This window comes from Penicillium atrosanguineum (genome assembly GCF_028827265.1).
Source record: "Penicillium atrosanguineum strain IBT 20685 chromosome Unknown utg000001l_segment0_segment0, whole genome shotgun sequence".
NCBI classification, from domain to species: Eukaryota; Fungi; Ascomycota; class Eurotiomycetes; order Eurotiales; family Aspergillaceae; genus Penicillium; species Penicillium atrosanguineum.
In genome coordinates, this window is record NW_026623133.1 from 232,004 (window position 1) to 255,694 (window position 23,691).

Consider the following 23,691-nt stretch of genomic DNA (forward strand, 5'->3'; position numbering starts at 1 on the left):
ATCCTTAACCCCAAAATACTAAAGCATCCTAACAAATCATGACCAACACAAGTAGGTCTAGAATTGCTTGGCTCATCCCTTTGAATTATGTTCAATTCCGCACGCGCCAAAGCTCCTTTACTCCCAGTGCAACTTGTCAATCCGTGGATAGTAGCTGGTGTCCGTCTCTCTATCTTCCTTTGGTGTGTCGACAGCCTCGACAGCCCTCGAGCAAAATTTTAGGGTGGCTTATGCCGATGACATTAGTCAGTGGTTAGTCACATTCGTTGTCAACCCTATAGTGTTGGCAGGACCGACAGTTGCCATTTGACTGCCGTATGCAGTCCTGGTTGGAGTAATAGCCAAAATCGTAGTAGAACATATTAGCCCGCTACGTAGGTGTATTGTCCAGGTCGTAGGTCACCAACCAATCGCCGGCGGGCTTATGCTCAGGCAGTTTGAGCTCCGGGTTGCGCCTGTTCATTCCCTTTGCAAACAGTACCCTGGCATAATGGGAGTCAACACGAATGTCGTTTCGCCAGTCAAAGAGTTCTTCAATCCCGCTGTAGCTGAAACCTCGTCTATAGCGATATACTCCTTCGGGCTCGGCACAGTTGCCTTCTCAATTTGTTCCTTCACGTGCTTTGCAGTCTCAGTATTGAATCGGGTGCCGATGAAGTAAAACTTGTTTGGGCCGGCCGCTGCCACGTATGGAGTATCAGGCGCCACAACCTGGAGGCGATCTCCTGTTTTGATAACCGTTGGTACGTAGCTACCCCGATATTCTTCTTGGAAGGTTGGCGAGCCCTCGCACGGTCGGAACGGGTTCAAAAGCATGGTGTTTAATAGTAGAAGGATCATTATAGTATAGGGACAAACTGACTATGTATTCTGCTTCATATCTCTGTGTGCGCCTCCGCGTATGTCGTCCCTTTTTTGAAAAGTCTGTCGAGGACTTAGCGGTCAGAGTCATGTGATAGGATATTACTGACGGCTTACCATGCGCTAAAAGCTGACACCAACTTGACATTCAAGAACAGGAGTAACTAGCCACCGCGTTGCGACATCTGCACAGCCTTGCATGCACAGCCTTGTATGCAGGGACTCACAGGCCAACCTCGTGATTAGCCACCGCATTGCTAACACAATGCTACCACAATGCTACCGCTGCAGACCCCTGCATAAGCCTTGACATTCGGGATCCGCGGGACTGGATATAGTACCGTTAGTACCCGAGCCCTCGTATGCATGAAGCAAAATTACGTTGCCGAATACGGTGCCATACGAGGTCATTTTATGGCGTCCCTCAGTTTAACGCGGCCTGCAGCCCAGGACAAGCTTCAAACCCACACAGATTAGATAAATCAGGAAAACCAAGAACCAGGACGAAAAGAAAGCGTATCTGGATGATCTGACCCCGCATCAGCAAATCCGAGATAGGCGGTGCCTTTTCCGACGTTCTCCATTGTCGGCCCGAACACCGCCGACAAATGCAGCTCAATGCGGGGAGTCAAACTGACACGACACGCGGGCTCGGATTCTTGACATCTCCAACATGGGACGTCCTAAGGTCCATCCCGCGAATCGTCTGCGAGCCAATACGGCCTGTACGACATGTCGGGCCTCGAAGAAGCGATGCAGTGGGTCGTTTCCCTGTACCAATTGCATCCACAAGGGGCGCGGCCGCACCTGTATTCCATTCAAGTCGATACCCGATACAAGTCCTCAAAGTCGACCATCACCGACGATTCAAACTGCGATTGAGGATATTCCGGCATGGAGCGGTTCGAGTACCAGCTTACAGAGCCCGACAGCCTCGCATGTTCCCGACAGAGCGGATCATCAGCTCGAGCGGGTGATAGAGGCGGGCTCGCGATCGCCAGAGGCTACGCATCGCACACTTCCGCGCATGCTGCGAAACCTGCAGGGTGAAAGAGGTATTGAGGGCGCCCATATCCAGTGCTCTTGTCCGACTGACATCCCTTCGCAGTCTACGTTGGCAAGGCCGCTTCTCTTTCATTTCTTCAGCTCCTTCGAGATACCGTCACTCAACATATCGGACCATCGCAGTTCTCGCATAATTTCAATAGCGAGGATATGCTGGAGACCGAGGCCCGCCATGACTCGTTGAACTTTTCAGAAGGGCGCTTGGCTAATGATGAGAAGTGCCGGTTCATTCAGACCTTCCAAACAGTAGTAAGTCGGGTCCCTATCCGACATTTGGAACTATACAGTAACACTGGCAACAGACCAGCGGCTTCCTGTTTCTTGGATTCAATACAGAATCATTGCTATCCGGTGATCTGGAACCAAAGACTGACCGAGAAAAGACTCGGGCGGCTATAAGTGATCTCGTGATCGCCATCGGGGCACAGTCGTGTCCCAACGAACCCGAAACTGTTCAGATAGAGCGCTTCTTCTTTACTCGAGGCCAGCAAAGAACGTTTGCCAATTTCTTGGAAGACCCGAGTATGGATATCGTTCGTGTGTTTCTGCTCATGTCGTTTTACATGTTTGGTGCCTGTCGCCGTAATGCGGCGTTCATGTACTTGGGCGTGGCGGCTCGGTCCGCAGTTGCATTGGGCCTGCATGCAGAATCTTCCGGTTCAATAAGCCGAAGTGAGCAACAGGAGCGGTATGAGAAATCCCCCGATATATGATTTGAGTACTGACTAACTTCAACAGATTACAATTGTGGATGAGCCTCTGTGTCATCGATCTACTAGCAAGCTCGATTCTTGGACGTCCGGCCGCCACATCGTCTTTACTCCGGGAAAATAAACGGGAAGTCCATCGAATGACAGTTACACCGGCCGAAGCCGGCTTATTTGCCTCGTATCAATTATCTCTAGTGTTGGAAGAGATTATCAGTTGCCTTTACAGCGAGAAAGCGGCATCTATAGAAAAAGCAGATTCACTGCTAGCCAAGCTAAACCGCTGGAGTGACCATCTACCAGAATCGATCCGTACTTCATCTGAAAATGAAGAGCCCAGCATGGCACAAGAGCGCATTATCGGTAACATGCACGTGGCATGCTCTTATCACTTTGCTGTCATCCTTGTCACCCGCCCATTTCTAATCTCCACGCTAAGTGTCCGGCTGGCCCGGTTGCACCAGACCCTCTCGGGTGTGGCTATTGACGCGCCAGAGGAAGATCCGGCTCATTCACGGCTTGCAGCTGCTTGTACCGACTCGGCTGTGTACATGCTTCAAACCTGCATGGAAGTTCATCAGTCGGAGCTACTCTTGCGGAATATGGGAATCTTAAAGTGCGTGACTTCCCATTTCCATGGAATTTCAAACTGACGAGAATGATGCGTAGGGCATTTGTCTTCGCCGCAGCTCTAGTACTAGGATTCTCGATGTTCTCTCATCACGACGTTGATCCTGAAATTGACGGCGCATTTACCGGCGCTCTGGCCATCCTGCGTATGCTCGCTCACCAATCGGCGCAGGCCGCCCTCTACCTTGACATCTTGACTTCACTCGAGGCGGCCGTCACACAGCAACGACGGCGAATGGCCGCCCAAGCGCGACAGCGTCGCAGCCAGTATGTAAGTCGCATTTTTAGTTTAACCGACAGCCCGAGACCCGCGCGAATGCAGAGTGAAGAAGAGGGCCGAACTGCAGCGACTTCACTGATACCGGGAGGGCCGTTCTACCCGTGGGCCCCGCAGGATGACGGTCCGAGGACAGTGACCCCGCCGGTGATAGACGGAGCTTTTTTGGACTGGGAGGGCATGGAATTACCACTGTGGGACAGTTTCCCTTTTACCGAACCGGGATCGTCCGTGCTATGAGGTGCAACACCAGCAATGTGTATACCCAGAGACCTGTATATAGCCGTATTCTCCTACAATATGACCAACTCATGTAACTTTTTATCTTTTGAACAAAACAGAATCCTTATTCTTATCTACGCCACAGGATCATCACGACCGGTTCCGACGATAAGCGGGGCGCGGCCCGTGTATTGCGAACCGCCGTGCGCTATCCGATGGGCGTGAGAAACAAGATAAATGAGAGGAGATGCGCCAGTTAAGAAAAGATACAAACTCAGAAAGATTCAGACATCCCAAACAACATATCATTTAAAATGTCCTGTTGGAGACAGTTGAACATCGGTGTCGTTGGTGGCGGCATCGGCGGCATGTCCGTGGCCGTGGCTCTGCGTCGAGCAGGCCACAACGTGACGATGTATGAAAAATCCGATTTTGCCGGTGAAGTCGGTGCTTCCGTGTCTTGCGCAGCCAACGGGACTCGCTGGCTACACGAGTGGGGAGTTGATGTCGCCAAAGGTGATCCGGTCGTCTTGAAGAAGCTCATAAACCGTGATTGGAAGACCGGTGAGCCCGTCAGTGTGTATGACTTGACTGATTATGAGAAACGATGGGGATACGTCTACAATATGTTCCACCGGCAGTATATGCACGCCATGCTGAAGGACTCGGCGATGGGAGAGGGTGAAGGAATCCCGGCGAAGCTGGTTGTGAACTACCGCGTAAGTGTCTCCTGATTGTAAGGGATCGAGAACATCTACTGATCGCGAAACAGTGCTTGGACATTGACATGAGCACTAATACCATCACCTTTGAGAATGGAGCCACAGCACAACACGATCTCATTATCGGCGCAGACGGCATTGGATCCGTCGTGCGAGGCATCCTGGGCATCAAGCCCGAGAAGAAGCCCTCCGATTCGAGCTGTCTGCATGCCAACGTGGATACCGATGAAGCCGTCAAGCTAGGTCTCGTTGACTATTCCCAAGACAGTGCCTTGGAGTACTGGGGTGGCCAGGAGGGCAAATGGGACAAGATCGTGCTGTCACCTTGCAACGGCGGCAAGCTGCTCTCGTATTACTGCTTCTTCCCTCGCGAGCAGGGTGACTATACCTCACAGGCGTGGGGTGCTGAGGGTCGACCTGTTGAGGAGCTGTTAAAACCCTATCCCAACCTGGACTCCCAGGTGCTCAAGCACCTCTCCATCGCCAAGGAGATTCAGCCATGGCGTTTGTGGGTCCATGAACCATACCCGTACATCCAGAAGGGTAAAGTCTGCCTTTTGGGCGATGCCGGACACCCGATGATGCCCCACCAGAGTCAGGGAGCCTGTATGGCCATCGAGGATGCAGCTGCGCTGGGAATCCTGTTCAATAAGACGTACTTCAACGGTGACATCGCACAGTCCCTTGCAGTCTACGAGGAGATTCGTCTTCCTCGTGCCACTCGAGTGCAGGCGGCCGCAGCCAAGGCAGCGTATAACATCAACGAGCGAATTGGTGAGCCACCCATTTTCTGCAGTGGATTTCTATAGCTAACACACCCAGGCTTCTCGGTCAACAAGAACACTGCCACGTACAAGGTCGAAGATCCGAAGAAGATCTTGACGATCGAAGAGATGAACGCGTAAGTCCTTTTACATCCCCTACCTTAAATTCATTTTCTAACACTCCTGCAGATACGACATGTACAGAGACGTGGAGGAGAAGTTGGCAGCCAAACGCGGCGATCAGTTTGCTAGCAAATTCATCTGCGGATTGCCCATTGGCTTGGAGTTGCCCAGCGGCATTATCATTGGAGCATCAGCATGAACATCATGAACATCGAAATTATATAGAATTGTATTAAAGTCATTCACAAAATAGGCTCGACCAATACACACTTGATAACTCTTTCCTGACTCCACCGCCAAGGCCCTAGCGCAGGTCAATCATTGAGTGCGCCGCATTGATTTGGGAGACAAGTAAAATGCACCTGGTATAGTATCGTATCTTCCTACGAATTATTACTTGATGTGTATAAGACTTCGGTGGAATTCGATGGAGGCCCCGAGTGGGTCCTTATTTTTGGAAGATCTGCCTCGTGAAACTAGTTGTCCATTTTAGCTTGCACGATATGCAGCTTTTTTGCAGTACTGGTCCCATAAATGTGGCCGTTATCTGGAAATTCTAAATCTCCCTAGCCTATTCTGGGTCATCATTCTCAATAGGCACGAGAAAAATAAGATTTGAGATTTTGGTAATACCTTCCGCATGGCCAGGGCGAAGTGGCTTTGCCTTGAAGGTAGAAATATCATGTCCTTACTGGGAGTATATCAGAAGAAGTGGATAATATTCTATGGGGCATGTTGTATACTGTTTTCTCCTGCAATGCTTAATCTACTCAATGTCTCCATAACCAACCGTGTGCTGTTGTGATCTGGACCGAGGGCCTTCTCATAGCCTACCAGTGCTCGCTGGTACATCATCTCCGCCTCCTTCAGCTTCCCCTGATACTCGTAGAGAAAACCAAGGTTGTTGACTGTATTAAGAGTGGACGTATGATCAGTACCGAGAGCCTTCTCCTTTCCTGCCAGTGCCCGATGATACATCTCCCCTGCGTCATTCAGCTTCCCCTGATATGTGTAGAGAAGACCAAGGTTGTTGACTGTATCCAGAGTGGACATATGATCTTGACCGAGAACCTCCTCCTTGCCTGCCAGTGCTCGCTGGTACATCTCCTCTGCCTCTTCCAGCTTGCCCTGATTAGAGTAGACACCCCCAAGGTTGTTAACTGTATTGAGAGTGGACCTATGATATGGACCTAGGGCCTTCTCATAACCTGCCAGAGCTCGCTCAAACATCTCCTCTGCCTCCTTTAGCTTGCCCTGATCCTTGTAGAGAAGACCAAGGTTATGGACGGTATGGAGAGTCGACATATGATCTGGACCTAGGGCCTTCTCATGGCCTGCCAGTGCTCGCTGGTACATCTCCTCTGCGTCCTTCAGCTTGCCCTGGTTAGAGTAGAGACCCGCAAGGTTGTTGACTGCATTGAGAGTAGGTAGGTGTGTCTTATGATGCTGGCCAAGAGCCTTCTCATAACCTATGAGAGCTCGCTCGTACATCTCCTCTGCTTCATTCAGCTTGCCCTGGTCAGAGTAGAGAAGAGCAAGGTTGTGGACTGTATCAAGAGTGGAAGTATGACCTGGACCGAGAGCCTTCTCCTTGCCTGCCAGAGCTCGCTGGTACATCTCCTCTGCGTCCTTCAGCTTGCCCTGGTTAGAGTAGAGACCCGCAATGTTGTTGACTGTATTGAGAGTAGGTAGGTGTGTCTTATGGTGCTGACCAAGAGCCTTCTGATAGCCTGTTAGAGCTCGCTCAAACATCTCCTCTGCCTCCTTTAGCTTGCCCTGATCCTTGTAGAGAAGACCAAGGTTGTTAACTGTATTGAGAGTCGACATATGATCTGGACCTAGGGCCTTCTTCTTGCCTGCCAGAGCTCGCTCGAACATCTCCTCTGCCTCTTTCAGCTTGCCTTGATCTCTGTAGAGAAGGCCAAGGTTGCTAACTGTATTGAGAGTAGGTAGGTGTGTCTTATGGTGCTGGCCAAGGGCCTTCTCATAGCCTGCCAGAGCTCGCTTGAACATCTCCTCTGCTTCCTTCAGCTTGCCTTGATCTCTGTAGAGAAGAGCAAGGTTGTTAGCTGTATGGAGAGTAGGTAGATGTGTCTTATGGTACTGGCCAAGGGCCTTCTCAAAGCCTGCTAGAGCTCGCTCGTACATCTCCTCTGCTTCCTTCAGCTTCCCCTGATCTTTGTAGAGAAGGCCAAGGTTGTTAACTGTATCGAGGGTGGACGTATGATCTGGACCTAGAGCCCTCTCATAGCCTCCTAGAGCTCGCTCGTACATCTCCTCTGCCTCCTTCAGCTTGCCTTGGTCCTTGTAGAGAAGACCAAGGTTGTTAACTGTATCGAGAGTGGACGTATGATCTGGACCTAGGGCCTTCTTCTTGCCTGCCAGAGCTCGCTCGAACATCTCCTCTGCCTCCTTCAGCTTCCCCTGATCTCTGTAGAGACTCCCAAGGTTGTTGAATGTATTGAGAGTGGACGTATGATCTGGACCTAGGGCCTTCTCATAGCCTGCTAGAGCTCGGTCGTACATCGCCTCTGCCTCATTTAGCATGCCTTGAACCGTGTAAAGATTCCCCAGTCCTTGAAAAGCTCCCCATACCGAAATATCATGACCTAGGCAATTCCTATGACGTGTGTAATTTGCGTGTGGAATTAACCGTTGCTGAAGCTCTGTATAATTTTTGTCACTTGAGCTGGGCACAGCGTATCCAACAGATATCAGTGCTATTTCATCAAGCTGGATTGAATTCACATTTTCGTCTGTGCTGGCAAGGTGAAGGCACCAGTCTTGTACCACTGGATGCATAGCATAGCTCCCTTCTTGTTGTTTACTCTCAAGAAGAGAGAACCCGATCAGAGTCTTCACACCAATCTTGAACGCGAGTCCGCTTGAAATGGCCTTTTTGAGCCAAAAGGGGACATCTAAGCAATGACTACCATTTTTTACCAGCTCGTACCAGATATCTCGGTTATCAAAGCGAGCAAATAGCAGTAGCAGCGCTGCTGCATTGGGATCCCGCTTTTGTATCTCAAGATACGAGATCATCCATGTTTGTATCATGTTGCCCTGCTGGTACTGACGACCAGGGCTTGATTCTAACTGCAGTTCGGACCAAGATTCTCGGTAATACTCCAAGTACTCTGTGATGCTGGTTCCAGTCTCACGCATAAAAGCCCCAGCGAGGACAATTGCCAAAGGCAATCCATCTAGACGACTCGCAAGCGTAAATAAGCCTATCCTTGTTAGCATGATCTGTAACATAAATTGATGAAGCGGCTGCGTACCTGGATCGCTTTCAAGCTTTCTTGCAGTGTTCTTTGCTGACAGACCACTACTTTGCAAGAGTAGTCGAATTGTGTGATGAGTGTTAAGTTTGGGGACTGGAAAAGGCTCTCCTAGCTCAGTCAACCCTTGAAGTCGAGAGGTGATGAGGATGGAGCCATGGTCTGCTGCGGGGAAGAATTCTCCAATATCATACCCATCACCAACCGCGCTGCCCAAGGGAGAGTATTGATCAATGTTGTCCAAAATGATTAGCCAGCGCGAGTTGCCCTCCAACCCCAGCCACCGTAGCATATGCCTAGCTCGTTGCTCCACTTCTCTGTCATCGGTCGACCCGCTATCCCAAAGCTGTCCAGGCACTCGATTCAAGGCAAAGCTAAACGATCGCAAGAGCGCATCCCGGTCCTTGCCACTCAGCCAAAAGATAGCCGTAAAATCATCTTTGTGATCTCGCGCGAAGCGAATCGCTAGCTGCGTCTTTCCCATTCCGCCAAGCCCATGGAGAATTGCAACTTTCCGTGACGGCGAACTTGTCGGTCGTAGATACTGCCATAGGCTATCCAGCTCGTCTTGTCGCCCAACAAAGTTCTCAATTACAGGAACTGTGGTAAGGTCTAGGGGGACATTGAAATGGTGAACTACACACGAAAAATTTTATTTAGTCATCGATTCGAACTAGGTATGGAGTACCACGGGTTGGATTTTAGAACCTCTTACCAGAGTCTGCTAGAGTGTCTCGAGCTGTTGGAGTAGTTTCAATCTGGTCGATCGGAACCACTAAGAGAAGCTCTTTCGCATAAGCCGCCGCCACAGCTGCCGCATAGCCCTGCCATTCTTTATTCTTATGTGAGTCGGCGTAGTCACAGATGCCCCGAATGACCAGACATGGGAAGTCATTTGTGAGTCCCGCCGCTTCCATCTCCAAACAGTATACCCCCAAGTCCCGAGCCAGTTGATCTCGCCACCTACCATCTTTCACCACCTGATTTGCAGATCCAATCAGCCCATAGTGTACGATCGGTTCCTCATGATCTCGTGAAGGTCGCGGAGAGAGTTTGGAGCGATCGCAATTCATACACGTATTAGAACCGATATGATCATATTCCGCTTGAAATAAGCAATCCTCTTGGGTTGGTCGCGCGAATGTGGTTGCCTTGCGAGGCGGCATTTTGGCTTGGATATTGGAAATGAACTCCACCACTCGACTGTCTTCTGTGAGGTGATAGGCTTGGAGGGTAGCGAGAGCGGTTAACAGAACCTTTGGTGGCCGATTAAGCATCCCTGTCCGCTGGAGTTGACCGCCACTCAACGCTTTGCCAAGATCGTATTGGATCACGCCCCCAGAAGTATCCGTTGGCCGGCTCACTACAATATCACCTAGTCGAATATCTAGATTGCTGCTCGGTACTCCCCCGCCGATACCGACCATGAAACCGATCCGGATGGAGTGGAAACTGGATAATAACTGCATTCCAACGGTTGCAGCTGATGTGTTGCCATATACGCCACTCGGTAAACTAGCAATAACGACATTATGTTCACCGATACTTCCAAGGATATAGGTATTTTGATCCATCGGCAGACGAGGTAAAGGAGGGTGTATCTCGTCCAACATCAATTTCGCAGCTGCCGTCTCTACGGGTAAGGCGCATATCCATCCGACCGTGTAATCGCCGTAGGATAGAGGGGCTCTGACTTCCATAATGGGTTAAGTGACAACCAGGTACTTGGACATAGAGTGGCTGAACTGTCAATCTAAAGAGTAACGAGGAAAAGATCTCATAGAGCGCAGCGTGGAGGAATAAATGCAGAGTTCAGCTCGGAGAGTGCGGGTTGAGAGGGGGCCTGGACATAAGCCTCCAGGCAGATCTTCCACAAACAGCGTATTAGGTCAAATCTGCAGAGATCCGCTATAGGGTTCCATGCGATTCCACGGAAATTTATAGTGGGCCTGCACCAACAAGAGGATCGCCTAGCGAGCTAGTCCCGATTGGGACTCGGGGGTGGTATTGTTTTGTAGTTCTTCGCTCTCTCTCTCTCTTCTTTTTCTTTCCTCAGTTTAGAACTTTTCTGAATGGCACAGAAAATATCCTGTACTGGCCTGTGACAGGTTATCGGTTGATCTCATCAATGCCCACTATTCAGTCGTCTTTGATACATTTCTGTATCAGTTCCATAGTAATAGACGTAAGCACTTTCATGTAAACTCTCTGTGCCTGATTTGGCAGACGCTCTATATAGAGCTCCATACTAGCTATTGGATGTCAGCTAGATAATCATAAGGCTGTAACTATCACCTACCAACAGTAAATAACACCGTCTAAACCGAGAAAAAAAAGTTCGGCCTGTCAGCGATTAGTGCTCTAAATAACCCGATTTAGGTGGCATATTTCCTTAAGGATCTACGGTTTTTAGCATATCTATGTATAACATACGTGAAGAATAACATACCTACACACTATGGAAGCTAGTAGTTCCTTGTAAGGTAAAGAGCTCTACATCCCTAAAGATACTCTAAGTAAGTAGAAGATCGTCGGTAGAGCGTAGAAACACTAACTATCAATAAACCATTCACGAGCAGCTAATAGATTAGCATAAGCAAGTTTCTCATAGCGCCATAACATTTTATCTCTATCTCTCTTAGTATATTCACGAATAGCGACAACATGAGATAGTTAGGAACGGCGAGCTACAATGAGCACATCACCTACTAGCTTATAGTAGTAGCCTCGACGATATGTATCCTAAGTTAATCTATATCTCACAATCATTATACGGGCTACCTCCTCTGATTTTTTGATTTAGGGTAGGCCAAAGCTCTTTGGGCTTCCGCAAATGACTCGACGCTTGAAGACGCATTATGAGCTGATCGGGGTACAGAAGCACCGAAGATGGCCCTCGAACAACGCCAGTCCGACATCCACCTAGTCGAAATCGGAGTCCCTATTTAAGTCTTAGCGTCATGTCCTCATTGGCATCGTCAAACATGTGAGACATACTCGGTACCGTCAATGGTAAGTTCAAAGCGACGGAAGAGGTTTGTGAAAATGAGATACAATTCACAACATGCCAGGCTATCAAAAGGCACAGTAGCCCGCAACATGATTACTACGTCCGTAGAAACAGAATATTCATACGTGATTCCCAGGCAGCTGCGAGGCCCTTTGGAGAAAGGGACGAAATACTTATCGAGCTCCTTGGCGTCGTCGCTTAACCACCGGTCGGGATAATACATGTGAGCATCGGTGAAGGCATGTTCGTGCTGCATCGGGAATAGAACTCCCATGCTCACGATTGTCTGTCTCATCTTAGGATTTGTGAAATGAGTAACACTGCTTAGATACTTACCCCGCCGGGGATATGTTTTCCTCCAATTGTCGCCCCTTGCGCCGGGACCACCCTCGAATTTTCCGAAGTCGTCGTGGGAGCCATTCGAAGAGCCTCGTTGATAACAGCAGTCTGTGTGCTTGCTGTTAGTACCTGTCATTTCAATGTTCGAAGATGACCTACCAAGTAAGGAAGCTTTTCCAAATCGCCCGCGTTGGGTCGCTGCTCGAGATTCGGCCACGTCTCCAAGAGCTCAGCCTTGAGCTTGGCGTAGATTTCTGGTTTGCGTAGAATCTGATAGGTACCTATAGTGAGGGTTGAACCGGTCGTATCCGTTCCCGCAATGACCAATGCAACAGCCTCCTCAAGCAGATTGGCCCGAGACGGGATGGGAGTGTCCTGCTTTTCCGGGCGGATTAAGGCACGATAGACAATGGGATGGGCATGCTGATTTGGCTTGTCAATAACCATAATTATCTCGTCGATCTGATCTGAGAAAATCTGCGCATCGCAATTAGTATTGGGCGAAGTTTTCTTTGGTCAAGTCCACTTACCTTTCTCATTTGAGCAAAGGCAAGGGCTTAGGAAATAAGGCCAATCCAACCCACTCTGGGATGCTCAAGATAGTTCGTCTGAACAGTTCAAAATGTTTGAACACCATGAACCAGGCCACAATTGACTCCATTGCCTCAAAAATAGGACTGGCAAATCCTTCATACTCAAAGCACGAGGCGGATTTCCGAAAGCACGTTGCCGTAATGGTCTCGAGGCCCAGGCAGCGGAATCCCAGTGTCATATCAGACGACACTCCACGTTCATTGTGCTTGTCAGGATGACCACATAAACTTTCAATCTACGAAGTGAATTAGCACGTGGAACATAAAAGGGCTCTCTCTTCTTACGTTTTCCTGAATCAGCCATTGGACATTGTACACGGAGCTCTTCCCAAAGAAAGTATGCAATATGTCCTTTCTGCGCTTGTTGTCTTCGTACTTGACGAATGTCACAGTGGCACCATCTCCACCCAGCAAGGCATACATGAAGGGATCTTTATCCCACCGACGACGATAAATCTCATCGTACATAGTTGGGTGGTTGAAATGAAGCTATACGCTGATCAGACGGCGTTGCCGGTGCAAAATAGAGGAGATAACGTACCCTGTTAGGACCAATTCTGACAATGTCACCTGGTAAGCTGTTAGCCACTGCTACCAAAACTCGAGCTCCCAAGATCTTGTACCATATTTTTCATGGAGGCTCATGCAAATGTGATGCATGGATCGTCCGCGAATGGCCTGCTGGTACGCAGACCACCAGGTCGTTGCAACTGCCAACTTGGGCCCCGGAACTTCGGACAGCAGGCTGAAGAACGCATTGACAATGGAGTCGCTAATGAAACGCACAATATAGATAGCACAGGAAAGTCCAACAAGCCCTAACGTAAAGACAGGAAGTGGCAACTCGAAGAGGTGTTGAATCGCCATGGCGAAATTGGGTAATGGTGACAATAAGGGATTAATGAGATAGCTCTATACGACAGATCTCTTTGATTTTCAATTATGCATCATGCACAGCCTTAGTCACGACGCTCCTTTGTACGCCTTATCGCCGACATTGCAGTGCAACTGATCTAATTCGACATATATGTGATTATGTCGCCAAGCAGGTACAGATACTACATGGTAGGGATTTTCGTTACGAGAAGCGATGTTCGCCCAAATCGGAACCATCATGCTAATGCAAAAGTACAATAGATCATACTCTACGTGCAGGACCGCGGAGACCAACCGCCGCGCGGTAGTAATCAATGAAACGTACTAACGTATTCCATAGGCGAATGGGTGAGTGGGCCACGGTAGAACACTTAAGTAAAAACCACTCTTCTATTCATCCACATCTTAGTAACTAGGCATTTCTCTGACTTGAATTCTGCCAACTCATGAAATAAAGTAGATACTACGTTACAATGTCTGAATTATACTACATTACTACAATAAATATTGACTGACGGTAAGTATGAAGTATATAGTATACCTAAGTATTGAATTAATTCAAGATTCTTGGAAAATTATTGTTGCGTAGAGTACAGGCTGTGATTTGTCGCAGTCCGTACAATGTTCCGCGATGATCCACTCGCTTACAATATGCGTAAGTGCTTATTATATGCATAAGTGCTTATTATATGCATATGGTGATCTTTGACGCTTTGGACCTTGGTAATTCCGTGAAGGCGATAATACGAAGTATTATAGCGAGAGCCCCGTCTAAGCGGGAAATACTACGTAATACAGAGAATTGGGTCCGCTGGGGTGGGGGTGAGAATTTAGCGCCGCACGAACCATCAGGCCTCCGATTGGTTGAAACCCCTAGTAAAGAGGACTTTGGCAGTTGCGGGCTTATCTTGCTATGGGATTGCTCTGTCTCGTGGAGTCAGATGTGTGAGACCCACCTGATCGTACGCATGAAACTACGGTTTGGCGGTGAGTTGCGATGGAGCATTAGGCAGAGAGGAGAAAAAACAAACCAGGTCAAAATGTAGGGAAATTGTCGATCGAGTCTTCTCACAAGTCAATTACCCTAATTCGTGCGAAGTAGTATGGCATTCCCAACGAAAAGTGGCATCAATACGGAGATCCCTTACGACCAAAAATATGGGATCTGGAGGTGCAAGAAAAGAACAAAGTTGAAGATCCATCGGATCCAGAGACATGGCCGAGTGTAAGTCCAGTATCATCAAGATCCTTCAGCAAATAGTCCTAACTATGTCTCTAGAGGAAGAAGATCTTCGTGGTCTTTGTTGGCCTTCTCACGTTGTTTAACAGCGTCTTCGATTCAACCATCCCGAGTGGTGGGATTGAGTTCATTCCCAGGGCCCTGAACGTCAAAAGCGAGACTCAACAGGTGCTACCAACCTCTGTCTACCTGATCGGGTATGTGACAGGACCTCTGGCTTTTGGTCCCTTAAGCGAGCTGTACGGTGGAAGGCCAGTGATGGTGGGAACTTTTGTTCTTTTTACTATCTTTACCCTCGCATATGCTGTTGCGCCCGACTGGCTGGCACTCATTATTTTTCGAGTTATCTGTGGCATCTGCGCGTCTAGTCCGATTGCTATCACCGGAGGGCTTTTCGCCGATGTATATCGCTCTCCTCCTGCTCGGGGACGAACCATGGCGTTGTCAATGGCAGTCACCACCGCTGGTCCGCATTTTGCACCACTGGTTGCGGGATTCATTGCACCGGTTGTGTGGAGGTGGATCTTTTGATTGTCGCTAATCCTCGACGGTGTCACCTTGGCCCCGGTGCTATTTCTCCCCGAAACATTCAAACCTGCCCTCTCTCGTCAGCCACGAAAGCGCGGAGAAGGCATCGAAAACCTTTACTCGACCGCTGTACATGATATTTTATGAGTCAATCATAACGTTCACTTGTCTTTACTTGTCCTTCGCAAGTGCAATCTTCTGTGAGTAGCCCATCTCCCGGACATCGGTCTGGTAAACTAATGTGAGAAGTTATGTATTTTGAGGCGTACACCTTGATCTTTCAAGGTGTATATGGAATGAGTGATGGTATCGCTGGACTAGCGTTTCTTCCAAGTATGCATTGACGTCGCCAAAAGGATACAAAATCTTGAGCTAACTCGATGTTAACCCAATCTAGTTGCTGTGGGAGCCTGTATCGGGATGGCTATATTCTTAGCATATGACTCGTTTCTCCAGCGCGCAAAACTGCGAAAGGCCACGTGGTCCATATTTGAGGAGTATCAGCGACTTCCGTTGGCATGTTTAGGGGGGCCACTCTTTGTATTGGCCCTGTTTTGGCTAGGCTGGACTTCACCCGTGGGGATTCATTGGATAGTCCCCATGCTGGCAGGAATACCATTTTGAATGGGCTTCAGGCGCTAACAAAAATTTTGACCAAGAGCCCTATATTGGAACCATCACATCGCCACGCTCGAGAAAAGTTTTCACATCTTTCTTCACGTGTTGTCGGCCCTCAAACAACGCCGGATCCAAATTCATATCGTAGTCGCAATCCCAACGAGGAAGCTCGGTATACTCCAGCGGAGGCTAACATACTGCCATCCTTCTCGACGTTCGTGAAAGACGTTGGGAATCAAAAGAATAGTCAGTTCTCCTCGTCAGGGCATAGCGTCAACTCACGTTCTTCCCTTGTCTATGTTCCCCATCCTGGTACTGCTGTTGTAACAAGCAAGTCTTTGTGCCCGCCAGAAATGATCTGTCGGCTTCCGACGTCTAATTGCTTTTCGTTTCGGCCACACTCTGCCGAGTACACACACAAAATTTTGTGCCACCAACAATCGGGTAAAGGTTCAGAAGCTGTCGAAAGAGTTAATCGGCTCGAAAATAGTGAATCCTCTCAAACTGTCCAAGCATACTATAGCAAAGACAATCAATACGAATGCGGTTTCAGTTTATGCAACAAGCGCTTTTCAGGCCCTCTACTCTTTACACCTATTTGCATTCACACATAGGTGAGCAGCCTTTTCATTGTCCTCATTCTGGATGTGACGAGGCATTCTCTGTGTCAAGCAATATGAAGCGCCATGCACGTGACTGCAAAACGGCTATCAAGCTCCGAGAGCACAAAGACAAAGCCGCCATGGCCTCCTCGAAGATTCATTTGGACAAATCGGTCTGTTCTATTGCCAGCCTTTTGAATCAAAGTTAGGGCGACCCTAAAAAGCCCAATTTTTCATTGATGCGACTTTATGACACAACAACATCACGCAATCCAAGCCACTTATATTACAGTGAGAAGGGCTCGACTGCCTCTATGGACCTGAGAATTAGTGCAAATGGCCTACATGGCGTTCAGGCTAAAGGGCCTCTGTTTCATTGTTTTAGGCCCAACGTACGGAGCTCAGGATCCGAATTGGCCAGTAATCACATATCGCAGGCTTGGGGGCACTAGGCTAGAGATGGCCACTGTTCTTGAGCTTACGCCAAATGGTCATGGGTAGAAGGAGGTGGCACGAAAGACAAAGGCCGAAATCGAGGGATTGTGAGCGGAGCACGCCAGTCGGTCACGCTTTAGCCCAGCTGGCCCACGATCCGCGGATTGTGGGCCAGCTGGGCTAAAGCGCCGTCAACTGGCGACATGGCTGGCCTACCAACCCGACAAGCTAAGCAACAGGCGCCTACGGTCCCGATTCAATCACAATCCATGTGTTTTGAAATAGAAAGAATCTATTATGAAAGACCATCATCGCAGAATACTGCATCAAGACCCGCGTGACCATAAGAATTGATTCACGTCAATCATCCCTTGAATCTGGATGGAATCAGAAAAAAAGTTGAAGCCACTCGCTCACTGGTGGAAAGAGTTTGTGAATGGCCTCTCACCACCTTCATCTTCTAATCATAATGATTTGGTCCCCGTTTGTAGTTTGGACAGGAGGATCACGGGGGCTGCAGCAACGCGAGCGCCTTCGTGAAGAAGTATTCCGATAGCAAGTACCACAAGTCTGACTGTGACCTTGGACGTGCCCATGGTCACTAGGCGATCGACCATCACGTCCGCGTGACCCTGTGGGCCCTTTGCTACCATCACGTCCGTCTCGCCCAGCCGAACCTGGTGGCCCAATAGCACCGGATGGTCCGGGGGACCCTTTCTGCCCATCACGCCCATCGCGTCCGTCGCGACCATGCCACCCTTGAATGCCCGCTAACCCCTGGGCGCCTGGACCGCCCGGCGGGCCACGTGCTCCATCTTGGCCTCTCTCACCCATTGGTCCGGATGGCCCTGTCTCTCCTCTTGCTCCGTCTGGCCCCTGGTGACCTTGGGGACCCATTAAGCCGGGCTGTCCTTGCGCTCCCGGAATACCAGGTGGGCCCCGTGCTCCATCCCGGCCTCTTTCTCCAGTATCACCAGCGGGACCCTGGTTTCCTTGATCGCCTTGAACTCCCCTTGGCCCCGAAGGACCTGTATCACCTCGAGGCCCAACGGCTCCGTCCTTGCCAGGCTTCCCCTTTTCCCCTCGAGGTCCCCGCACACATTGCCTGCAGCACGTACACCACCCGACTATGATCGCGAGGCCAATCACAACCCCGACGCAAGCTCCTATTATGGCAGCATGATCATGATGACCTGAGTTCTCTACTTTCTGAGAAGCGGAATTTGTGTTTGTCACTGTAGTAGATGTCTCCTCTGGCGATGGGATAGTCCCAAGTGTTATCATCGTCGTGTAAGTGGCATGGTCCCTTGTAATAGGTAGAGTAATGACCTTGAATGCTCTCGCAGTAATATTCATCCTTGTAGAGTAAATCTCATAGGGTTACATGAATTTCTGCCAGGTGCTTTGTGTTTGTTAATATACAATATTGCCTCCTGGTTACTCAGTATGATAGTGCTCGCGCTTATTTGACTTAAAATCGATAAGACTACGGTTTAGGAGGCGGCGAAGGCATTATGCTTGCTGGGGATCTGATTCATGCACAGCATGCCACGTCATGCATTATGCGCTATGCAAAAGCAAGTGATCTGGCACGACGCACGCATTGAATGCATGAACCTATGCAGACCTTTGATCTATTAGAGCTGTGCAGCGAGAATCCAGTTGTCTTTCGTAATATTGTCAGGATTATGTTTTATCATCACAACATAAGGGCGCATATGTACCACTCCTTTACAATACCATAAAGGTGTATGTCTTTGATTGCAAGATCGGTAAGCTCCACGGGTTTTCTATGTGCTCCGGGGGCACTTCGTGTATTGGGTGCAAACAGGGGATAGTTGAATGCTTGGGTATCTATACAGTTATCGCGCTACTTCACCCCCGGCACTATCAGAACGACGAATCTCATCAGGCGTAGCATGTTGAATGACGTATACGAGATATTCTGGAATGATAAGCCACGGGAAGTCCTGTTTTGCTTTCAAATTCAGGGCAATCTCGCGGATGGGGGAATTTGAGCCTCAAAGTCTCTGAGCCCCCACTCTGGGCTGGAATGAATCCGTGCCAGTAGTTTCTTGTACACGTGCCGAACCAGTCTCTTCATATCGTCTACGTGGCAGATGGTCCTAGCACAACACCTGAAATGCATCTTCTGCGACCTTGATGCTTATGTTGGAGGACCTGTCTAAAGTTTTTAACCCATTAAATGCAGGTATGGATATAAGAACGGCCCGTCTTTCACCAGGACATTATTGCATATGAAATATGGCATCTCCACGTTAAGTTATGTCGGAGCGCCGTGTATGACTATTGATTGCTGCCCTTTGCCATCCGCCACGTGAATCAGTGAATTAGGCGCTAAGCAAAGTCACCGAACGAACAATGGGCCTGAGGGGCATCTGGTGTCAAAGTACGGGGTTCCCGCTTCACCCGGAAGTGAAGTCTAAAAAGTTCGGACGATCGACCAGTAACCTCCGTGATTTCAGCCCCACTCACGGACCGTGCGCCAGGTGGTGCGCTGTAAGCGGCTCTTAGGTGTGTTGCGCTGCACGCGATTTGCTACTTTCGAGTCCAGACCCTCAGCCCAAAGAAAAACAACTAGCGCCTTTACCAGGCACTGCAACGTAATCTGGGGTCTTGATTGCACCAGATCAGCAGGCCTCATTTCGCGTTACCCCCTGACGCCACGCCCAGCGCTAAACAAGGTTGTTTTTGTCATGTTCCCCTCTCCCTCACACAAAGCTCTTCGAGGCAGGCGTCAACTTGCCGCTGGTAATTTCGGCATTGATAGCTGTGAAAGTGCCGTAGATTTTAATATTGTTGCTAGTCACCGTACGTTCAAAGTCGTCTAGAATTAAATTAAAGTCCTATGTACTCCAGTTCTCCTTGTTTAGTCACGAATCGTGCTACTAGCTAAGGCTGACGGTGCTTACGAAGGATCCGCACGCCCTAGAGCGCAGATTCCCATGTGAAATTCATGTCGCAGGAGTAGTTCCGCCTCTCCGCCGGTTTGTCGCATCCAGCCTCCTGGCATTGGCATATAGACTTTGTACCCGGTATCACTCTCCTGCCTTCTGGGCGAGGAGGCTTAAGCGTTACTCGGCACCCGCCTCATGGATCGGACGTCCAGCATCCATCTCGCCCCTCACCGTAGAAGAATCAGCCTCTGCAGCGAGGTTTCGGTGGTCTCCTTGTAAGGAAGAGTAAAAGTTGTTTGACCAGGGAGGCCTATAGCTGTGCTTCGTAATTGGTGATGGCGGGGAGAGATGCGAAGTCTCGGTCCAATCTCCTCTCCTAAGAACATCTCCTATGTATGAGAATAATCTTGTTACCGATATTGACATATGAATAGATGCGATGTGTGATGATCCTCTGAGGCCCTCTGTGCAGTTATGAATATTCTCCTGTGATAGGTACAGCGATGAATAAATGAGATGTCAACAGCTGTGGATAGGTTGTGTTAAAGATCACCGCCCTTGTTGTCTATGCGCTTGTCAAACATGAGGAAATTTTCTGAACGTTATGTTCGAGGAATTGAATTAGATTTATAATTGTATTACCGCTGGATTGATCACCACTTTAGCAGCAAAGGGAGGAGGGTGTTTATCAGATGTTATTGGGTCATTTGTCTCCCCTTGACTGTGTCCGTGCATTTCCTGATACTCCCGCCACCCCCCAGGTCTACCGCACAATTCCTTCTTCACCCGGCTCATACAAAGATTTTCTGGGCCGCTAATGACGTAACTGTCTGCCACGTTACCCAGGTAAACAACACTCAGTTCATAGTTGCCACTTCGCAGAAAATGTCGGATTGACAGATACTGGTATGTGCTAGTATTGAGGTGTCCCATTGAGATGCATATATTTTGTGTTCTATCTGGATCTTGCTATTGAAGTAAAAGCCATCGTCTAGTTCCCAAAAGGCACATCTACCGAGTCAATACTTGATGCACAGGCAGAGTGACCTAGTCTCAGCATTCAAGTACTGGTTAAACTGGCGACTTGTTCGGCTAGGATGCACACATCCTGCAGTGTGTCTGGTTTCACCGAGCGATTCTCTATCACCACGGCTGCATATTCCCTGGGTGCGCATGAGACCGCCGTCTTGGTCCCTTTTCATATGTTGAGAGTTTGCGCCAACCAGTCCTCCTTTAGCTAGATATTTCCACAGCTTGGCCAAGAACCGAACCTGCGGGAATGGTCAACTTCAACGACGGCCAACGCTCACTTGCTGTCGTCAGAACCATGAAATTCATCCTCAACGTCAAATGTTCGAACTTGCATCAAAATTCTCCCTACAAGCTCATCAAACCACTGTTTATACATCACAACCCGATTAGATCTATTTCTTTTGACAAATCTCAAGTTCTTTGTTATATCTTCACCGCGTTACAAGAATCCATGACCGTCGTCATAGTTAGAAAACGAAAAACTCGATCAAAATGGCGAAACCTATCGGAGCACACATTATTGAAGAACTGTCTTAATCCACGGACATGGACTTATTATGAGCTATAATTTCGATGCGGGCTGACCAAGTACACTTCAACCATCCGATTCTCCAACTGTTCCTCGGAAATAATGTAATGACATCTCGTTGTACAAGTAAGAACAGTGCAGTTCTTGTCTTCTTCGAATAACCTTGGAATGCTCGAATACTAGTCTCTAGCGCCACGGAGACGTGCCTGCGCATTGATAAAGTGGCCTTTCCACGCAGCTTTTCCCATGCTAAGCACACTTATTGACGCAGAGCTTATTGTGTGAAGCACATATTACAGTCACAGGGCTTGTCGGCTGTGCCGAAGGTTTTCAGGTTACTCGAATTTGGGTATGGCATGTATCGCATTAAGAAAAGTCTGGCCACGCAGTGCGAAGAACTTTGTGTTTGCTGATACCCTTGGCCTCTTCCAAATTTTCCCACGGTACTAAGTCCTTCGCTTGAGAAATTTTCAAATGTACATGGAACAACTCACACACAGTCATTGGCCTGCCATCAATCCACGGTCCACAGCGAACAACACCTCCATTCATGCTATAGTACTCAACTGCGAAGAGTAGGTCGGGATTTCTAACAGTATTGTGATTGTACATCGTGCCCAAAAAGCGACGGAAGTTTTTCACCTTCAACAAAAGGGCGATGTCTAGAGATTGAGTACCTAGAAAAGTTTACCCTAAGTAATAACTTCCACCAACGTGCCTTGTCTGGCTCTCTGTTGATGGAAGACAACTTCTCGAAGACCTTCTAGCCATGTTAAATGTTGTCTTTGTCTGCTTTGTCGATAAAGTGTAATACTTGAATGCTGGTTGGAGATTTGGGAGATATAGGGAGAAGCTCAATGGTGCCATGGATCGCGTCAGCGCTTCACCAAGAAGAACACCTTGACATTTGTTTCATTGGAGAATGGTAAGCAACAATCGTTTCAATTGAGCTTAAAACTCACCACTGGCTTATTCAACTAGACTGGTAGAGTCTGCCGCTTCTTTCAGTGGTACTCATGAGTTGGTTTTTATAGCTGGGCAGATTCGGATAAGAGACCGAGAAACAAGGGGAAACGCCATGCTGGCTAGGCACTAAGCTATGTGGGCCGTGTGGGTAGATCAATCGAGTTAGAAGCGAAAGCCTAGGCCCAGGCTAAAGGATCTACCCGCCGCAAAGACTCAATTGGAAGTAAATCCAAGTCTGCCAGCCGTGATCGATTAAGCCACAAGAAATGCCGGACCATTACGGACGACACCGACGCGATGGAGGAAGACCTCCGTGCCCAGGTGGGCGCCAAGGATCAACCCGTCGATGCAGTCAATGACGTCCAGGTCCAGATTGACCTCACCGAGCGACGTACACCCATAAATACCCAACAAGTCTCTGCCGTAATTACCGCAGAAAAGTTGCAAGAGGCTCCTAAGCAACGCCGCGGCAGAAGCCGCCGTGTTGAAAACGAGTCTGAAGACGAACTCAGCGCAGAACTTAATGCCCGCAAAGATCAATGTTAGATACGACCACACTACGAGTACTACAGGCAAACTGTTGGAGATCGATGGATAAGGTAATGATGCATCTTTTCGCAGAAAAAGAGGTACAGGAGATAGAGATTTTAGCGGTCCAGGAACCACAAGTGTACGCATTTGGGGAGGTTGGGACAACAATGGCAACCTATTCGCAGGCCCTTGCGGGTCGGTTCCATGTCTTACTTCGACTAACTATCATCCGAGATGGTAGGGAGGATAGCTGCAGGCCGAGGGTCTGCTTCTACATCAACAAGAAAATCAATCCAAAGGCATGGTCGGTGCAGCATTACTCGCGGGACGTCAGCACATTATCAGTCAAGACAGCACTCGGGGTCGCCCACATACATAACGTGTACGTCCAGAGTAAGGTAGGCAGCCCTGAAGAAAGGGATCGTGCGACGGGGATCGCACAGGCAGCCCTTACGGTGCTCCACAGAGCTATGCAGCGTGGAAGAAGCGATCACCATATAGTCGTGGGGGACTTTAACCTCCATCACCCACTCTGGTCGAAACCCCGCCAGGCACAGATGCGGGATGACGACGCCAACGAACTAGTTAATCTGATGGGCGACTATGGTCTGGAGTTGCTGACGGAGCGAGGCATGACCACAGTCGACGGCGCTGTCTACGGCAGCGAAGTGCAATCCACGCTGGACCTAACGTGGGCATCTACGCCCCTCGCTGACCGCTGTGCCCGCTGCCAAGACCAGCCCCAATGGCTATTCATCGCGGACCATATACCAGTGCTTACGGAGCTAGATCTCTGATGGGAGAAGGCACCCGCGCGGGAGC

At 49.1% G+C, this 23,691-nt stretch overlaps 10 protein-coding genes across 10 annotated transcripts; 7 read left to right on the forward strand and 3 right to left on the reverse strand.

The window, feature by feature from the left end:
* Positions 1-370: 370 nt before the first annotated feature.
* Positions 371-816, reverse strand: N7443_000085 (Regulator of nonsense-mediated decay UPF3; the record flags this gene model as incomplete). Its single annotated transcript, XM_056880141.1, has 2 exons — positions 371-455; positions 482-816. 2 exons carry the CDS (start codon positions 814-816, stop codon positions 371-373), a joined length of 420 nt encoding a protein of 139 aa, XP_056745379.1.
* Positions 817-2,450: 1,634 nt separating this feature from the next.
* N7443_000086 (fungal specific transcription factor domain-containing protein) lies at positions 2,451-3,780 on the forward strand (the record flags this gene model as incomplete). The annotated part of the gene is made up of 3 exons (XM_056880142.1): positions 2,451-2,614; positions 2,665-3,249; positions 3,303-3,780. The coding sequence occupies 3 exons, from the start codon at positions 2,451-2,453 to the stop codon at positions 3,778-3,780; spliced, it is 1,227 nt and encodes a 408-aa protein (XP_056745380.1).
* A 296-nt stretch (positions 3,781-4,076) lies between these two features.
* Positions 4,077-4,496, forward strand: N7443_000087 (uncharacterized protein; the record flags this gene model as incomplete). Its single annotated transcript, XM_056880143.1, has 1 exon — positions 4,077-4,496. One exon carries the CDS (start codon positions 4,077-4,079, stop codon positions 4,494-4,496), a length of 420 nt encoding a protein of 139 aa, XP_056745381.1.
* A 53-nt stretch (positions 4,497-4,549) lies between these two features.
* N7443_000088 (uncharacterized protein) lies at positions 4,550-5,293 on the forward strand (the record flags this gene model as incomplete). Its single annotated transcript, XM_056880144.1, has 1 exon — positions 4,550-5,293. The coding sequence occupies one exon, from the start codon at positions 4,550-4,552 to the stop codon at positions 5,291-5,293; it is 744 nt and encodes a 247-aa protein (XP_056745382.1).
* Positions 5,294-6,094: 801 nt separating this feature from the next.
* Positions 6,095-10,352, reverse strand: N7443_000089 (uncharacterized protein; the record flags this gene model as incomplete). Its single annotated transcript, XM_056880145.1, has 3 exons — positions 6,095-8,601; positions 8,653-9,288; positions 9,368-10,352. 3 exons carry the CDS (start codon positions 10,350-10,352, stop codon positions 6,095-6,097), a joined length of 4,128 nt encoding a protein of 1,375 aa, XP_056745383.1.
* A 1,222-nt stretch (positions 10,353-11,574) lies between these two features.
* Positions 11,575-13,461, reverse strand: N7443_000090 (cytochrome P450; the record flags this gene model as incomplete). The annotated part of the gene is made up of 9 exons (XM_056880146.1): positions 11,575-11,593; positions 11,650-11,724; positions 11,788-11,948; positions 11,999-12,109; positions 12,161-12,478; positions 12,582-12,830; positions 12,880-13,083; positions 13,136-13,164; positions 13,218-13,461. The coding sequence occupies 9 exons, from the start codon at positions 13,459-13,461 to the stop codon at positions 11,575-11,577; spliced, it is 1,410 nt and encodes a 469-aa protein (XP_056745384.1).
* A 630-nt stretch (positions 13,462-14,091) lies between these two features.
* N7443_000091 (uncharacterized protein) lies at positions 14,092-15,241 on the forward strand (the record flags this gene model as incomplete). The annotated part of the gene is made up of 4 exons (XM_056880147.1): positions 14,092-14,125; positions 14,269-14,432; positions 14,573-14,695; positions 14,750-15,241. The coding sequence occupies 4 exons, from the start codon at positions 14,092-14,094 to the stop codon at positions 15,239-15,241; spliced, it is 813 nt and encodes a 270-aa protein (XP_056745385.1).
* A 2,350-nt stretch (positions 15,242-17,591) lies between these two features.
* Positions 17,592-18,026, forward strand: N7443_000092 (uncharacterized protein; the record flags this gene model as incomplete). Its single annotated transcript, XM_056880148.1, has 1 exon — positions 17,592-18,026. The coding sequence occupies one exon, from the start codon at positions 17,592-17,594 to the stop codon at positions 18,024-18,026; it is 435 nt and encodes a 144-aa protein (XP_056745386.1).
* A 4,609-nt stretch (positions 18,027-22,635) lies between these two features.
* Positions 22,636-22,884, forward strand: N7443_000093 (uncharacterized protein; the record flags this gene model as incomplete). The annotated part of the gene is made up of 1 exon (XM_056880149.1): positions 22,636-22,884. One exon carries the CDS (start codon positions 22,636-22,638, stop codon positions 22,882-22,884), a length of 249 nt encoding a protein of 82 aa, XP_056745387.1.
* Positions 22,885-23,036: 152 nt separating this feature from the next.
* N7443_000094 (exonuclease/endonuclease/phosphatase family protein) lies at positions 23,037-23,666 on the forward strand (the record flags this gene model as incomplete). The annotated part of the gene is made up of 1 exon (XM_056880150.1): positions 23,037-23,666. One exon carries the CDS (start codon positions 23,037-23,039, stop codon positions 23,664-23,666), a length of 630 nt encoding a protein of 209 aa, XP_056745388.1.
* Between the last annotated feature and the right edge of the window lie 25 nt (positions 23,667-23,691).